This window comes from Perognathus longimembris, chromosome 14 (assembly GCF_023159225.1).
Source record: "Perognathus longimembris pacificus isolate PPM17 chromosome 14, ASM2315922v1, whole genome shotgun sequence".
Classification (NCBI taxonomy): Eukaryota; Metazoa; Chordata; class Mammalia; order Rodentia; family Heteromyidae; genus Perognathus; species Perognathus longimembris.
Genome location: NC_063174.1, coordinates 37,832,077 through 37,850,704, shown reverse-complemented (window position 1 = coordinate 37,850,704; position 18,628 = coordinate 37,832,077). Strand labels below are relative to the sequence as shown.

Sequence of the window (18,628 nt, the reverse complement as noted above, 5' to 3'; positions counted from 1 at the left end):
ATCACTCACTAAGTGAATGTTGGAGCCAGAATGTGAACCCAGATCTTGCTGATTCCCATGCTTGTGCTTTCACCACTGCATTATTCTGTCACAGACTCTAGGCCAACGGAGTTTATACCATCTCCGTCTATCTTTCCTTTCCACACTCATCTTTTACCCAACAGTGAATCAGGCACATGAAGACCAGCTCAAGTCACAGATAAAATCCGCAGGTGCTGACTGGATTCACCTCTGCCCCAAATCCTGCACTTTAGCTCCCACACTGCCCCCTGTAGGACAGAGCTGGCACATAGCTAAACCAAAAGGGACCAGTGACAATTAAATTCAACAATCAGACATAAATTATACAAAGTAGTATTTTTCACAACTAAGTCTTAGCTGAAAGAAGGGTCTTCCTTCGAAGAGATGCAGATTTGGCTTGTTAATACATCCCCTGTAGATGAAACTTAGTCTTTATTGATGGCAAATGAGCTTGATTGACTTTGGTCTTTGTCAATGGTAAATCAACTCTACAAATAAATTCTACAAATCTGATCACCCTACAGAAATTGTCAGCTTCCTTCAAAGAGTTAAGTCATGCCAAAACCTGACCACTCACAAAATCCCCAAAATATCACATCAGAAAAGAGATGACTGGGGCTGGGAATATGGCCTAGTGGCAAGAGTGCTTGCCTCGTATACATGAAGCCCTGGGTTCGATTCCCCAGCACCGCATATACAGAAAATGGCCAGAAATGGTGCTGTGGCTCAAGTGGCAGAGTGCTAACCTTGAGCAAAAAGAAGCCAGGGACAGTGCTCAGGCCCTGAGTCCAAGGCCCAGGACTGGCAAATAAAAGAAAAGAGATGACTGAATGGAGCATTTAGAACCATAAAATCATACCAAAGCAGGCCTCTCCAGACTTAAAGTCCAACTTCTTATATCCAGCCATTCTTCTTTCAAACTCTTCCACATAGCATATAGAACTAGTAGATCAGAATGTTAAAACATATAGCCAACATGCTTTTTTAGCTAAAAGGTTCAATGATGTATAAAGGATGAGATAATAACTGAAGAAAATTAAAGTTGAAAGAGATGAATTTATTCACTCTTCTTGTTTTATCGCTGTAGAAATGAAAGACCAGCAAGATTTAAAAGCCACAAAATAAAGCCAGGCTTGGTAGTACAACCTGTAATCCCAGCCCTTGCAAGGATAAATCAGGAGGCTTTCAAGTTCAAGGCTGCTCTGGGCACATGGCAAATAACTTGTCTTTAAAAAAAAAATACCATAATGGGTATTAAAGCCACAGGGGAGAATGGGGAGCTAGAGTTGATTTAGGTTTATATAGTCAAGGGAAGATTATTTACCTGAATTTCTTACATTGGTGCTGTTCAGCTTGGAATCCTTGATTACCAAATGCTTAATCCACAGGGTGGGAGCTGTGATTTCTAGAAAAAAAAGAGAAAGAGAGAGATTCGAGAGAGGAAGAAGATCTGGGAAAGGAGAAACAGATATCATAAAGTGGAAAAGACTTTTAATAAGCCTTTTTTTTTTAAAGTCTGAGGCATAGAGCTTCATCTATCGCCCTCATAACATAGCCTCCTTGTCTCAGTGCCGGCCCTCTCTCCGTCCCTCACAACTGAAGCTCCTCTCCCCACAAGCTCACAAGAGCCAGCCAGGGCATCCTGTAGCGGGAGGCAGAGTAGTCAGAGTCCAGAGGCACTGAGCCACTCCATCCAGGAATAAAAATATTATCCCAGGAGGTAAGGAACACAGGCCAAGCCAAGTCCCTCTCAGCTGCTTCCTGGGAAGAAGATTTAAAGGGGGTAAATCAACAAGCAAACGCCAAACCAACCACAGAGACCATTTTAGAGGGAACAGTTGAACCACAGCAGACTCAGCTTGCTGAGTCACTGCTCCACATGGGGAAGAAAGGACTGGATCTAACACAAGCACTAACCAACCCCCTTCTCATGGTCTCCTTGAGAAGTTCCAGGTTGAGTGCCTTTACCCAGAGTGCTCCAGGGTCCTCCAGGCTCTCAGGACCTGGTGACCCCAAGAATAATCAGGGCCTGGGTACCCTATGGACAGGAGGTTTGGGGCTCTTTAGTGACCCTGAAAATACTATAGCATGACAGGTATTCAGTGAAGATTCTGGGCAGGTCTCCCAAGATGCTGTGACCTCCATTTCCTCCATAGCATTCCAGGACCCACACTTACCAAAAACCAAGGACCTTTGCTAATCATGGAGATATCTGAATTTTCAGTCACAGACTCATGCTCCACTAAATGAACCAATGGCAAATGATATTTCACTTTTCAGTCCTTCCCAAAGCCAAGCCTGTTCTAGGAACATCCCTAGCTGTGGTGTCAACCAGTGGTATTCTTTCCTCTTATCTTTCTGCTATCTCATGATCCAGGCCTGGATACACTCATCTGCTGCTACATGCTTGCTTCCTATTGCCCTAAGCACTGAACCTTGTCAGGCTTCCTGGAACCTCCCTCTGCCAAGCTTCCTGTTCTTGCTCTGGGGAATCTGGAGTCATCAGTAAAGTCTGTGAAGATTAGAGGCCCTGAGCAGCACCTCCTTGAATGAAGGCCGGACCTCAGCACCCAAGTCTTCTTCTTCTATCTGTACCTCCAAGGATGTCCCTCTCTATTCTATCTACACTTTCACCTGAGCTAGAATCCCTCCTTCTCCAAGTCCCTAAACCCAGCCAAACCAATCCTACTCACTAATCACTTCCCTCTCTGAATCCCATCCCAGTCACTTTCCTTCCTAGTTTACACCAGCCTCTTCCTCCATCTCCCCTGCTCCTGCCTGTAATACCCATCCATTTGCAAGATCCAGTTCAAGGCCCATCTCTCCACAGATGCTCTTCCCTAATCACTGCAACCCCGATCTCCTGTATGTGTATATTATAATGAAAATGGAGACCATAGAATTTAGCCTGCAAAGCTCTCTAGTGGGTACCACTGTCTTGAGGAGCAAAAGTTGACATTCATAGACTCATCCTCTCATTCCCTAGGTGCCTTGTCCCATGTGAGGCACAAGGCAGACATTGGTAAGTGCCAATTCAGGTACTGATGGGGCACTGCTGGCTTCATTGGCTTTTTAGGCCATGATTCCCTGGTCTTGGCAGCTTGGAGGGTCTGCCCAGGCTGTGTGGTTGTTGGACAACAGGAAACAGGAAGCCTGGGGAGAGCAGAGGACCTTCCCAGAAGTGGAACATGTACCAGTCTGAGGGTACATTGTGCCAATGGGAGTGTAGCATATGAACTCCTTGGAGGATTCATATTTCTTTTATTTTTTTATAAAAAGGTTTAAACAATTCAGCTTACACTGGAAAAATGACTAAAATTAAAATAGGAAATAACGATAATGAAGCAGGAGCAATCATCTAAAGTTGGGCCTCTCTCCAATCTGAAAAATGGATGAAAGAAGGAGAACTGGAAATAGTACAGACTTACCATCTCCATCAAACACAGGCTGGGTCTCCATCGTGGGTGTCGGCTTGGAACCATCATCTGAATTGAGGGTTAGAAAGAAGCGAAAAGAGACTACCATTATTGAGGTAAATACTATCTACTCTCCAGCACTGTTGAATGGTTGGGGTTTGTACATGGCCCGGTCCCAATGAAGAGACCAACAAAGAAGGAAAAGAAGAAAAGACTAAGAAAGAAGAAGAGAAACGAGGAAAACCAGAGCGACATAAAGAGTGAACCAAATCCAGATGGGTGCTCACCATCCCAGGGGCTGCACAAAGGTGGCTAGCTCCATGCTCCACCCATGGTGATAGAAAGCCCTTTCTTGTGAATCTGAAGAAACACAGGTAAGTTCTGCCAGCTGTGTTCCTCCTTACGCAGAGTGAGGAGGGGGCTCCCCCATGCCCAGCAGTCTTGAGCTTTGGCCAGGTATGTTAGAATAAGACTGGCTGTCTGTAGGACATCAAATTCAGATGTCCCCAGTATTGATCCTATCTTCTTCTGTAAACTACTGGCTCAGATGTTTTGTTTTGTTTTGTTTTGGTGCTAGTACTAGGGTTTGAACTCAGAGTCTCATTCTTGTATGGCTTCTTCAGTCAAGTCTGACACTCTACCATTTGAGCCAAAGCTCCACTGGCAGCTTTTGGTCATTAACTGGAGATAAAGTCTCACAGAGTTTTCTGTCCCAGCTGGCTTCAAACTTTGATCCTCAGATCTCACCCTCTTGAGTAGTTAGGCGTGAGCCACCAGTGCCCAGCTAAAGAAACCATTTTTAACAGAGAAACAGCATGCATACCAATTTCCAGTTGGAGGTATGGCAAAGCAAATGGCAGATAATATGGGAAATCACAGTAACCACCCCATTGTGGCTTTCCAAATTCTAATTTCAAAGAAGGGAGCAGGGAGTTCCCGGTGGAAAGTCCTAATGCTTATCATTCCAGTGGTGTTGGCAGCTCCTTCTGCAGAACAGAAACCTCTGCAGATCATGAATTAGGACCGGTTTTGTTTGTTACCTCCCAGTATTCTGACTAATTTCCATCAAAGTCCCAAATCTTAGCATTTTTCAGTCTTTTTTCACTAACATGTGTCTAGGAATATTGTTAACCAATTATTTTCCTAATCACCTCCATAACAAAATTTCCTTTTCTTTTGTTAGGTCTGAGACCAGGTCTCAAACTCACTACCTGATGCTGGTGCTCTACCAACTGAGTCATGCTTCCGATCCCTTTTATAAAATTGTAATGAGATTAACTATATATCCGTTCATGTGCTAAATACAGAAGTTTGTGGTTTATGTGTAAAATGATATTTTCCCACCCCTATAACATCCCAAGAAACAATTTTACTCCCTTGGTAAAGCTTGAGAGCAGGCATCTTCACCTATCTGCAGAAGATTTAGAGATTTCTCTTTGTTTTCTCCCTCAGTGGGAGGAGAAAGACTGAGCACTATTGTTTCACAAGGTTTGATGATCAGACCACCCCTCCCCTCCCAAGACCCCCAGACATCATCTACAATGGAGCACTATGTTCTCTGAGCATTAACTAGTCACTCCACAAATACCAACTCTATCATTCTATCCCAGTATCCTTGGCTCACTTCCCTGTATATTATCAGAAAAGGGACAGAGAATAGTACTGCGGTCTCGACCCTTGGAATCTATCTTATTTATTTGTTTATTTATGTTGGTATGGGGCACAAACTCAGGGACTCATGCTTTCCTTTAGTTTTTCTACTCAAGACTGGACCTTTAATACTTGAGCCACACCTCCACTTCTAGTTTTTTGTTTGTTTTTTTGCTGGTTCATTGAAGAAAAAGAGTCTCACTGATTTGTCCTCCTGGGCTAGCTTTGAACCATGGTCCTTGGATCAAAGCCTCTTAGGTAGATGGGATTATAGGCATGGTTTCCCACTGCCAAGCTCATCCTTGGGATCTTAAGACTTGAAGAAACCCACACCCTTGCTAGATGCTGAAACCTACAACTTGACAATTTTGTGACATCTAACCCTGATTATTGTCATGAGCTGACACAGAGACCCAAGTCTTATAGGGGCCAGAGCAACCCCAAACTATCTGACAATCATCTCAACGGATGAGATGTAGCAAGAAGAGAGCAGAAACTATACTGATTATCTTATTGCCCCAAATTGGATCACAAATGGGTGTCTTTTGATGTCAAAATGAAAGAGCTCGATCTGGAAGTCATTGAAGGAGAATAAACACAGAACAGTGCCACACAATGTCATTTTTTAAAATAGCGTCACTTCCCCTGACTCTATTAACACCTCTTTCCATTGAATTCAACAAGCCACCGAATGGAGTCTTTTGGCAGCTGCACTCCACATTTGGTTGCTTTGGGCCGGAAGCAGAGCTCACAGTGTAAATACTTCTCACAGGAGTCTTACGAGTTAACAAAGGGAAAGTGAGAGATCAAATATTCTGAGACAGGATGGTGAGAACTCCAATGTAACGTGGCTTGTGTAATGTTTTCATATTCAGGAGACATTTAAAGCCTTTCATAGTATAAGAACTATTATCTCTGTCTGGAGCAAGATAACTGAAAACATTCTGTTCCCCAGTCCTGTCATCCAGATGAGAGTCTGGGCCCATCTGGTCTGGCCATCAGCAAAGGTCTATGCCCAAGGGAGCCAGAAAGGATTCCCAGGGAAGATATGTGCGTTTGCAGGTGGAAAGCTGCCACGGACTACAGACACAGGCACAGAAGCCTGCAGAGCGTGAAGCCAGATGCAGGAAAGAGTCCTGCAGGGCAGGGTCACCAAGGGTGAAGAGATACAGCTGCTCTGCCACAGGGGAGGCCCTAGATGGAAATCTTTACAAAGTGAGAAAAGACAAAGTGCCCTGCTGCCAGCAGCCACCTATGAAATCCAGCAGGCCCAAAGGCCAGGAAGCCAAGCCAAAGCCAACAGGACCTTCTCACCATCATCTCCGGACACCCGGGCACCTGGCTTCTGACACAGCAAAGAAGCACAACTCTTCTACCAAACATATGTCCAAGACCTGGATCCAAGTTCTACAGCAATTCTGTTTCCAGGCAAGCCTTGGAATAGGACCAGGCCCTGCCATAGGCTCTAGGTAGAGAGCAAAATTTCCACCATTACCCTGACCTCCTTGTCCCAAGTGCCATTGCAAGTCAATCCCTGCTTTATACCCACCAAGTTGATTAACCTGAACCCCTTACTTTGTTCTTTGTGCAGCAATATCTTTTTCTAACAGTGCAGAGTACTTGCCTACTAGGCCTCAGGATGCCATGTAGGTGTAAAAACCTTTCCAGGAAAAAGTGGGAGAGAGCAAGGGAAGGGGAGACATTGTCCAAAAAGAAAGGTACTCTTTATCTGACTTATGTAACTGTAACCTCTCTGAACATCATTATACTAACAATAAAAAAATTAAAAAAAATTTTCCAGGAACTATATTACCCCCTGAATGCGACTATCTTATTAAATTGCTCACTTTTAACATTAGATTTGCAAAATTAAAATCTCATCAAAGTTTTAAAATTAGATAAACTTTACTATTCAATAAGATGACTGGGAACCAAAATAAATAAATAAATAAATAGATAGATAGATAGATAAATAGATAAATAGATAAATAAATAAATAGATAGATACATACATACATAAATAAATAAATAAGGTGACAAAAAACTTACTTACAAATAAGGAAAACAGCTGGGAATATGGCCTAGTGGCAAGAGTGCTTGCCTCATATACATGAAGCCCTGGGTTTGATTCCTCAGCACCACATATATAGAAAACAGCCAGAAGTGGTGCTGTGGCTCAAGTGTCAGAGTGCTAGCCTTGAGCAAAAAGAAGCCAGGGACAGTGCTCAGACCCTGATTTCAAAGCCCAGGACTGGCAAAAAAAATAGGAAAAATATTGTAATAGATCATTCACCCCCCTCCAAAGTCATACAGATAGTAAATAAATACATGCAAAGATGATCGGCATGTTTTAGGAAGGTACAAATTAAAACCATGAGGTACCACTAAACTCTCACTAGAATGGCTATAGTAAAAAGGATAGACAATGCAAGTGTTAGCAAAGATGTGGAGAAACCCTTGTTCCTTGCTAGTAGCAAATATAAACTTGGACAGACACTTTGGAATAGAATTTGGGCAATTGCTTTAAAAACAACAAGAACAACAAAAAACCAAAACATAAGCTTAGCATTCAACCCCCAATTCTGCTCCTAGGAATCCATCAGAAAGAAATAAAAATGAATGACATATACACAAATATTCATAGCAACACTGTTTACCAGAGCCTTGTTTGCAATGATCCAAAATGTATTTCAACTGGTGACTAAACTGTGGTATGGCCAAATAGTAATAGTAGGATTCTACTCAGCAATGAAAAGGAATAAGTAGCTTACATTTGTGGCAATGTTGATAAAGATATTCAAAAACATTATGATAGGGAGAAAAAAATTAATTTGGAAACATTAAATACATCAAGAAAGCAAATCTGAGAGAATTTCTGAGAGGATGAAGTCATGATCAACAGCATAATAACTGTATTGCCATATTTTGCAATGCTTCAATTCAGGCAGGTGGCTTTGCTCAGCCAGGGAAAAGGAAGTGACCAGGCAGATCAGAAGAGAATGGAGTGTTCAAGGCCCCAGAGGCAGAGGGCAGCATTGGAAACTGCCAGATGCAGAGCTCTGGCCTTCTGAGTCCCCCAGCCCCCACCCATGCCTTGTCCTTGCAGGTGCAGCCCTCACATGGGCTCTGGGAGCCTATACAGATGATGGGTTTGTGTGACAGCACAATCCCTTGCCCTGCAAGAAGGCCTGGCCCACGCACAGACAGCTGGAAGTCACTTCGACCCCTGATGACACCGTTCAAAGCCCCCTCTGTGTGGCTTTTTGATTCCTGATTGACATTCACTGGCAAGGGGAGATAAATGCTGGGCTGGGGACAATGTTGATCCACTCTCTGACTATTCTCAAGGAAAGACTTTTCAGAATAACAAACAAAACAACCCCCCCCCCCAAACATTGGTGTGCTTTAGGGTCTGAATAGAGCCCAAGAGGTCCAAGGGAAGCAGGGCTGGCCCTTTCAGGGGCCTGGCAAGACCATTGAGGAGTTAATTGTCTGGGTGTACAATGAGTTTATTCTGACCACATACAAAGAGCTTTCTCTTCCAGGTCCTTCAAAAGCAAGTGTGTCAAAGGGGGCCAGAGAAGAAATCTGTATTAATGGCATCTCTTGGGGTTTCCTGAGAAGGAGGAGTGTTGGGGGATGAGAGAAAAATAAAAAGGAAGGAAGGAAGGAAGGAAGGAAGGAAGGAAGGAAGGAAGGAAAGAAGGGAGAAAGGAAGGAAGGAAAGAAGAAAGGAAGGAAGGAAGGAAGGAAGGAAGGAAGGGAGAAAGGAAGGAAGGAAAGAAGGAAGGAAGGAAGGAAGGAAGGGAGGGAGGGAGGGAGGGAGGAGGGAGGGAGGGAGGGAGGGAGGAAGGAAGGAAGAAAGGAAGGAAGGGAGGGAGGAAGAAAGGAAGGGAGGAAGGAAGGAAGGAAGGAAGGAAGGAAGGAAGGGAGGGAGGAAGAAAGGAAGGGAGGAAGGAAGGAAGGAAGGAAGGAAGGAAGGAAGGAAGGAAGGGAGGGAGGGAGGGAGGGAGGGAGGGATGAAGGAAGGGAGGGAGGGAGGGAGGGAGGGAGGGAGGAAGAAAGGAAGGGAGGAAGGAAGGAAGGAAGGAAGGAAGGAAGGGAGGGAGGGAGGGAGGGAGGGAGGGAGGAAGGAAGGAAGGGAGGGAGGAAGGGAGGAAGGAAGGGAGAAAGGAAGGAAGGAAGGAAGGAAGGAAGGAAGGAAGGAAGGAAGGAAGGAAGGAAGGAAGGGAGGGAGGAAGGGAGAAAGGAAGGAAGGAAGGAAGGAAGGGAGGGAGGGAGGAAGGGAGGAAGGGAGGGAGGGAGGAAGGAAGGAAGGAAGGAAGGGAGGGAGGGAGGGAGGAAGGGAGGGAGAAAGGAAGGAAGGAAGGAAGGTAGGAAGGAAGGAAGGAAGGAAGGGAGGGAGGGAGGAAGAAAGGAAGGGAGGAAGGAAGGAAGGAAGGAAGGAAGGAAGGAAGGAAGGAAGGAAGGAAGGAAGGAAGGAAGGGAGGGAGGAAGGGAGAAAGGAAGGAAGGAAGGAAGGAAGGAAGGGAGGGAGGGAGGAAGGGAGGAAGGGAGGGAGGGAGGAAGGAAGGAAGGAAGGAAGGAAGGAAGGAAGGGAGGGAGGGAGGGAGGGAGGGAGGGAGGAGGAAGGAAGGAAGGAAGGAAGGAAGGAAGGAAGGAAGGAAGGAAGGAAGGAAGGAAGGGAGGAAGGAAGGAAGGAAGGAAAGAAGGGCCTCTACCCACATCCTGAAGTGAGGTTTGGAAGGTCCCCCAACAAGCCCAAGTTCTCTTCAATTCTTGATCTCTTCCCAAACCATGTCCACTCCTGGTGACACTCTCCCTTGCATTCTGCCAGGGTCCATCTTTTAAACAGACATCGAGATACATTTCAGCATAGTAGAAGTGCGAGAAGGTGGCTCTGAATGAAGGGACCACATTTATGCCACAGCAACCTCAGCTTGTGACTCAGGGCCCATTATAGAAGTCCAAGGGACTTATTTAGGGCATCATTAGGAGACAACTGTACCTTTTCCAGAAGTTCCTTTCAAACCTGGCCCAACTCATATCAGGGGGGAAATAGAGTATGAACCAACCTCATGTTTCCTGCGAACACATGCCTATGGACCAAGACTCGCAAACAGACCGGAAGTAAGTTTACACAAATATGGCATGCATTGGGAAGGGGGTATTCTGGAAACCACCCCCTGTATACATTCATGACATCATCCCAATCCATACAGAACCATTTTACCACCACAAAGATCTTCCAGCTGTTACTTCTTTAGGGTCCCCCTCTTCCTCCCTGACCTCCACCCAGCAGTCACTCATTCATTCTCTATCTCTACGATCTTCTCCTTGCTAGAATGTTGTATAAATGGAATAATGCAGTCTATAATCAATTTTTTCACTTTACATAATTCCCTTAGGAATAGAAAGCCCTACAAGCTGTTGCCTGTATCAGAAATGTGTTCCTTTCCGTCACTGGGTATTTGTCCATGATATGGACAATATAGTTTGTTTAACCCACTAGAGAGTATTTGAGTTGTATCTACTTTGTGTTATAAGTAAAACTGCTACTCAATTCATGTATATGTTTTTTTCCTCTAAAATAAGTGTTCATAAAGACTGATGTTGGATTAGGGTTAAACATATCCTTATTTTATTATTTTTTAAAGAAACTTCCAAAGTGTGTTCCAGTTGGCGGGAGTCTTTTGCTTCCTGGCCAGCAATATGTGAGGTATCTAGTTTTTCTGAAGCTTCATCAGCATTTAGAAATGAAACAGTAATTTTTTTTTTAGCTCATCTAATAATCTCTCTCGACAGTGTTTATTTGCCTTTCTGTGGCTGATAATGTTAAGCCGCTGTGTGTGCTGAGAGTGCCTATGAATATCTGCTTTGGGGAAATACAGACTGACATCATCTGTCCATTTTTAAATTAAATAGCTTTTTGTTTTAAACAGCTGAGTTTTGAGAGTTCTTTATTCAGAATACAAGTCTGATGTTAGGTATAGGTTGTTTATTTTCTCGGTCATGAGGCTTTAACTCTGGGCCTGGGCACTGCCCCTGAGTTCTTCTGCTCAAGGAGAGAACTCTACCACTTTAAGCCATAGCACCACTTTCAGTTTTCTGGTGGTTAATTGGAGATAAAAGTCTCATAGGACTTTCCTGTCCTAGTTGGCTTTGAACCACAGTCCTTAGATCTCAGCTTCCTGAGTAGCTAAGATTACAGATATAAGTCACCAGTACCCAGAATTCAGATATGCATTTTTAAACATTATCTCCGAGTCTATAGATATTTTTTTCATCCTATTCACAGAATATTTTGTAGGCCAAACTTTAAGTCCAAAATTTGTACTTGTATATAATTATGTACACGTATGTATGTATAAATATGTATATATAAAATTTATTTATACATACATAAACACATTTTTGATTCATGTCTTTCGTAAAAATTTGTCATACTTTCTTTTAAAAGTTGTACATTCTGTATTTAAGTCTATGAATTGCTTTTCTTTTTCTTTTTGCCAGTACTGGGGCTTGAACTCTGGGCCTAGATCTTTTTTTTTTTGGCCAGTCCTGGGGCTTGGACTCAGGGCCTGAATACTGTCCCTGGCTTCTTTTTGCTCAAGGCTAGCACTCTGCCACTTGAGCCGCAGCGCCACTTCTGGCCATTTTCTGTATATGTGGTGCTGGGGAATTGAACCCAGGGCCTCATGTATACGAGGCAGGCACTCTTGCCACTAGGCCATATCCCCAGCCCCGGCCTAGATCTTTTGATTCGCTTTTCACTCAAGACTAGCACTCTACCTTTTGAGTCACATTTTTACTTTGGGCTTTTTGCTGATTTAATGGAGATAAAAGTCTCTTGGTTTTATCTTCCCAGATTGGCTTTGAACTATGGTCCTTAGATCTCAGTCTCCGAGGGTAGCTAGGATTCAAGTGTGAGTTACCAATACCAGGTCTTGAATTTCTATTTGTATACAATTTAGGTTAATGGACTCAAGTTTATTTTTGTTTTTGTTGTTTATTTGAAAGTCTATGGATGTCCAGCTGCTACCGCACTATTGGTTGGAGGGGTTGCTTTTGTCCCATTGACAAATACTAGTGGCTGTCCTGGTATGGCCTTCCTCTGGGTTCTCTAGCCTCCATTGACTTTGTGTTTCTCTCCACCGACATCACAGTCCAATTTCTGCAGCTTTATACATCTTCAAATCAAACAAAAATGATTTGACTTTATTTTTCTTTAAAAATATGTTTTAGCTAATCTGGCTCCCATAAAAATTTGGAACTGGGGCAACAGGATCAGAGAGTAACAGTTCCTCAGGAGCCATATGCCTCTCAGAGCAAAGGATCAGGGATCAGTAATGGCCCCAAGTCCTGTCTACCCATGTGCACCCATCTTGGCTATTGCCAAGTTGCTGGGCCACACCCAGAGCAAGTAACAATAAATAAACAAACCTATTCTCATTGAAGTGAAAAGCTCTGAGCCCTCTCAGCTAGACTTCAGAGACTCCATGAATGTACCAGCCAGAACATGGAAATGAGTGACACTTCCCCCAGGACCCCCTCCCAGGGTCTTTCCTTAGAGGTTCTGATTACAGCTATTACAGCTATACCAGGGGGCTATTTGGATGGGTTACTTGTCTTCCCTTTCCTGCAGAGGGGACGACTTTAGAGCACTCAGAAGACTGTTGCTTTCTGGGAGGTTCACCTCAATCTGAAGACTACACCCACCAAGAAAGGCTGAGAACAATTCGGTATGGGCTCTACAAGATGGAGAAAGAGCTTTACTCATCACTAGAACCTCAGTGACTACAAAAAGCATGGTGCTCAGTAAGTTCTGAATAAATATGTATTCAGTTTAAAAATAAGTATGCAATACCAATGGTTACTAATACCACCAGATGCTCAAATTAACTCTATGGCTAAGAGGTCTTTCACCAGATCTGTAAATCCCATTTCCTCTCCAGTCTTTGGAGGTGAGATACAGCAGGAACTCAAGTTTTCAGTCTAGTGCCCTTCATATGCCAACTTTCAGAAATCTGGAATACTGGTTAAAATGTGGGACAGGAAGCAGAGCTGGAGAAGCAAGTAACCATAGGAAGGAGAGACATGTCACGCATGTATGAACATTCATGTACACCTAAGCGCTGACCTTCTGAAACTGATCTTTGCTAAGCTGATCGATGGCTAGAGATGGCAAGGTCAAGGTGGCTCAGATACCAGCACACAGCAGTAGCATGCACACGGTATGCCCAGGGAGCTGCTTCCTAGGAGCTTGGAGCTGTCCAAGCACACTTCTGTTTCGGCAGGACAATATCAAAACAATGCTTTTTAATAAGGGAAAAATATCATGAGCAGAGCCCATTGGTTGCCCTCTTCATTCAGGTTAAAGCCATGTGAGCAGGAGTAACATTCCTTGTATGGACAGCCAGCCTGGTACACCTCAGTCCAGCTCAGGACACTGGGGTGTTTAGTATACTATCACGTGTACTAAACCCCCATGAGGGCAAGGCTGGATGGAGACCACACAGTTCTCCTTCACCTGGAATGCCTGCCATCCATCACCCTGGCATCCCTAGAGAGACACAGGCTCCAAGTTGGCACCAATCTGCAAACCAGGCTCAGAAAGACACTAAAAATAGAGACACAGACAGGGACTGTGGGGGAAATGAATGTGAGTCATGCTTTACTTGGGGTATATATTATGGAGTAGCCGTAATGGGGAGGGGGAACTAGCCTCTCTGCCAATTAAAAGTTCTGCATTTCTCCAAGACTGGTTTGACAAATACAGTCTATGCAGAAAAATTCAAGTACAGTTCATTCATGCTTTTATTTTTTTCTCATTTTCCTTAAATAACAAACACCCAAACATCTTACAGGAAAATAAGCAAACCTGCAGAAAGCCCTCTATTAACCTGCAACATTCTCTTGTTGTTTATCACAGCATCAGCACTCTGGGGACTCAATAATTCTGGGTACTCAGAAGGTGAAAACTCCCAAAGATCTGTTGGAAATCATCTCATGTGTGGTGCAGGTGGCTTGCACCTATAATCTTAGCTACTCAGGAGGCTGACATCTGAGGATTGCAGTTCAAAACCAGGCTGGGCAGGAAAGTCTAGGAGACTCATATCCAATTAACCTGCAAAAAGCCCAAAGTGGCACTGTGACTCAAGAGGTAGAGCATTATTAGCCTTGAGCAAACAAGCTAAAGGACAATAATGCTCAAGCCCTGAGTTCAAGTCCCACTACCAGTATACATAAGAAAGAAAGAAAAGAGGGAGGGGAAGGAGGGAGGGAGGGGAAGGGAGGAAAAGAAATCATCGCACAGCTCCTATATTCTCTCATTTATTACTTTTCACTAGCACAACCCCCAGCCCCTAAGAGGCGAAGAAGCCATGAAGGGCAGGCCTAGCCCCAGCCTGGAAGCCTGATGAGAACCAATAGAGGGACAGGGCAGGGTGTGTGTGCACATACTACAGCATGGTTATCCAGGAAGCTCATCTACACTCCTTAGCCTCAAGACCCCAAAACTAGACAGCTCAGGAAAATCCTCAGGCCTAGGAACAGCCAAGTGAGTGACCTCTAAACACAGTTCGTTACTCAGCCACTTTTCTTAGGACTGCTGCAGTGAAAACCCCAAATTAGGCTCCATCTATCAACTCCTGCAGCCCTTAACTGTTGGAGCAGCAGAGGTTCACAGCAAAGTTGCTGTCTGGGGCCTTCTTCCTCTCTTTGTATATTTCTCAGTGACTTCAGTAATACACATGCACGTGCATGTGTGTACCCTCACCCCAACACCCCCTCCCTTCGAGGGCTATGGGCAGAGAAGGGGAGGGGTAGCCAGGATGAGATTGCCCAGGATCAATGGATATTTGAAACTCACACACATGGCCCAGGACCTACACGGCACGTGTTAATTACCACACATGTGCCCATAAAGAAGTCCGTTAAACACAAGGGGCCCAAAGAACTGAGCGAGGAAAAGACATTCCAAGGGATTAAGTAAATAGTCTGAAGTTCTGACCCTCCTCCCCTTTGGAGCATGTACATCTGGGGAAGATAGCAGTGCCCCCTCCTCCCCCACTTCTTCCCTCGGGGGCTCTGCACCTGTGGACCCAGGAACCGCAGAAAACCCAGGCCTCAAGTGGCTATGACCTGCTAAGGCCTGGCCTCCCTCCCTCCCCCCTTCCTCCTGCTATCTCTCTGGGCCTTCTCCCCTGGCTTTTTGCACTCTGCCTTTCTCCTCTTCTCCTTTCTGAAGGACTGATTCCTGGCTGGCCACCAGACTCAGGGACCACACAATGCATCTTTTCATCCGGGCCAGGCAGAGAGAACCGATCCTTCCCAGCCCCATCCATGGGGCAGATTCCAAAAGGCAAGATGGTCAGGAAAGAGGAGGCTGGGTGTCATTTGTGCCTTTGCACCCTCACCCCTCACCCCTGCGAACCTCTAGCCTCACCTCCTTCTTTGGCCATGCCCCTCACACTGCCGGGGGGCCAGGCCAACAATCCTTTGTGGCAGGCCTCTGGGGAGATGCCTTCTGGGGGGAAGCCACGTGTGGGCACAAGCTCAGACAAGGGGCCTTTGTGTCTTCCCACCTGCTGCCCTGCCGAGCACATTCCTTTCTTAAGTGCAGCTGAAAGAGGAACCTCGGCAGGCAGGTCGACACAGGATATTACAAATGCCCCCTCGCACCCTGTCCCCATTCCACACCAGCTTCCTGGACAGGTGTGGCTTCAGGTGGCCCTTCCTACAGATGGCCTGAACCGGCTGCTCTTCCTGCCTGCCCATGGCAGGCAAAGAGAAGAGGATCCAATCCCTCATTTGTTCCTCCAGACAGAAGGGGGGAAATGGCCAGGCAGAGTTCAAGGGAGAGTTAGCACTAGCATCTCCCACCCCAGGCAAACCTTTGCCCCCCCCCCCACAGAACCTCACAGGAGGGAAAAAAGTCACGGGCGGGGGAGGGGGGCAGGTAAGTAAAGAGCTGGGGGCTGGCAGCAAATTTCCTTTCCATAGGAGACTTCAAGTTTATCCCCATTGCCCCCATCACCCCCACAGGCATGGCTCCCCTCCCCTTTTGGATCTAGTGGCTGATCTCCGAGCTAGGAGAGGACACGAAATGCTCACTGTTGTCTACTGTAAATGTCATCCAGTGCCACCTGCCTCTCTCCCAGTTCAGTGAGAACAGCGGGCACCCACAGGCTGACCTCTCATTGTTACCTACAGGGTATGAAACCATAACAACCTAGCAAGCACTTCTCTGTCTAGGCCTTTCTTGGTGTGTGTGCTTTACCAGCCCTCTCTTCCTCTCTCTTTTGTGATGGTACTGGGGCTGGAACTTAGGGTCTAGGCATTGTACCTGAGCTTTTTTGCTCAAGGCTGCCTGTCTACCACATGAGCCACACCTCTACTTCCCACTCTTTTGGTGGTTCATTGGAGATAAAGAGCCTCTGGCTTCCAACCATGATCACCCTCAGCTCTTTTAGGTGGGAAAAAGCTGCGCTGTCAGTTTTTACACGATTACTGATTTTTTTTCCCCCTTGTTTCAAGACAAGAGTTCATGCCCAGAGACAAAGGCAATGCTCCTTAAGATTGCAGCTGCTCAGTGGTACTCAGTAAACACTATGTTAAAAAAGAACTATAAAACCTGTGAGTGGGGATGGGAAGGAAAAACCAAGAGAGAGGGAAGGAAAGAGTGACATTATCCAAAGAGAAATGTACTCATTACCTGACATATGAAATGGTAACCCCTCTGTGCATTCACCTTGATAATAACAATTTTAAAAAATAATTAGAAAAAAAGGACTAGTTCAGCTGGTGCAATCAAAACTGAAGGTAGTTCCTGTTTCTAGTCCCTGCAAACACACATCACGGTAGGCCCTGACCCTTTCAGGCCTTTGCATACACTTTCCTCAGCCTCCTCCACTTTCCCATCTGGGTGGGATCCAGCACAACTCTCTTATATCACTTTTCTCAGCTTGTCAGGGTGGTTGTTTTGTTGGTGCTGTTTTGTTTTATTTCCATTTCTTTGAGTGCATTTCAATACATATTATTTTTATATGATCAGGAGCAGTTAGGCACTGACTCTTTGTGTTTCTCCCTTAAGTGTATCCTCCTTTGGTCTCACAGTGTGTGATTATTTAGAGTCCTTGTATCATTTATCATGTCCCAGGGTATTTTAGATCTAGCTTTCGTATATGAGCGAAAACATGTGTCATTTGTCTCTCTGATCTTGGCTTACCGCACTTCACGGTGTTTTGTTTTGTTTTGTGTTTGCTGGTCCTAGAGCTTGAACTCAGGGCATGGGTGCTTTCCCTGAGCCTCTATATGCTTAAAGCTAGCACTCTACTGCTTAAGCCACAGCACCACTTCCAGCTTTTTATGAGTAGTTTTGTTAGAGATGAATCTCACGGACTTTCCTGCCTGGGCTGGCTTTGAATCATGATCCTCAGATCTCAGCCTCCTAAGTAGCTACGGTTATAGGCGTGAACCACTGGTCCCCAGTTTTCAGAGTGCTTTTTAATTTGCTACTTAGTGTTGTTCTAGGTCTGTCTAACCCACTGGCAGATCTGCCCCTGCTCTCAGGAGGCTATGGAAAAGGTCTCTTTCACCTTCACATGCATTCTGGCCTAGGGAAGAACAGCGGCCTACCTGGTCTCTAGGTGCATGTTCCCATGGGTGGCAAGACCCCACCTTCATGCCTTCTTGGGAGTACCTGCATTTCAGGACAAGTCGCTCTCCATATCCTAATTCCTACACTCAGAATGGATAGCTTTTCCTCTCCTTCCTACTCCACAACACAAGCCCAGGGCACCTTGTCTCCCTGTAACTGTGTGTGAAGGACAAGCTTGGGGCCTTCATGTTCATTCTCACCAATTCCAACTTAAGGTCTAGGTGTAGGTAGAAAGCCTCAGACTCAGCCTGAGAGGGTAGCTCTCCAGGGCCTAAACATACAATGCGGTAGATACTAGACTTCTAGGCCACCAGCAGCTCTCTGTCAGCCTCAAGCTGTCTTCCACACTGGGAATGGTGGGTAGCAAGTCCCAGGAACCTATTGTTGGTCCTCTCAGCAGCACTGGAAGGAACACCAGTTATTCAATTTGTGAGGCCCAGTGTACAAAAGGAAGATGTGGGCTCCTTTGTACAAAACACACCTAGCTTAGGCACCTAGTTACTCAGAGTGCTGAGATCTGAGAATTGCAGCTTAAAACCAGCCCAAGCAGGAAAAGTCCATGGGACTCATCTCTAATTAACCAGCAAAAAAACAGAAGTGAAGCTGTGGCTTAAATGGTAAAGTTCCATCCTTGAGCAAATAAAGCTAATGGACAATATCCAGGCCCTGAGTTCAAGCCCTGGGACTAGCACAAAAGAAAAAAAAAATGAAAGAAAATTGGCATTAAAGGCGCTAAGACAGAAAGCTTTACACAGTTTCTGGCTCTTGACTTATCGTGGTGCTTTTTAGTCTGCTATTTGGTGTTGTTCTAGGTAGAGGAGAGTTAATACCTAACACATGCTACGGAAGCCCCAGCATGTATCACTCATGCCATGTGTTA

At 45.2% G+C, this 18,628-nt stretch overlaps 1 protein-coding gene across 3 annotated transcripts in view; it reads right to left on the bottom strand.

The window, feature by feature from the left end:
* The window catches only part of Smoc1 (SPARC related modular calcium binding 1), a 156,276-nt gene that overhangs the window by 36,646 nt on the left and 101,002 nt on the right, over positions 1-18,628 (bottom strand). For 2 of the 3 annotated variants that reach the window (XM_048362371.1, XM_048362372.1), the window contains exons 6-7: positions 3,450-3,539; positions 1,346-1,426 (exon numbers count right to left, since the gene is read on the bottom strand). In XM_048362371.1, coding sequence (XP_048218328.1) covers positions 1,346-1,426; positions 3,450-3,539 — 171 coding nt within the window. The remainder of the gene's footprint in view (positions 1-1,345; positions 1,427-3,449; positions 3,540-18,628) is intronic. The other variant, XM_048362373.1, reaches the window with a different exon arrangement.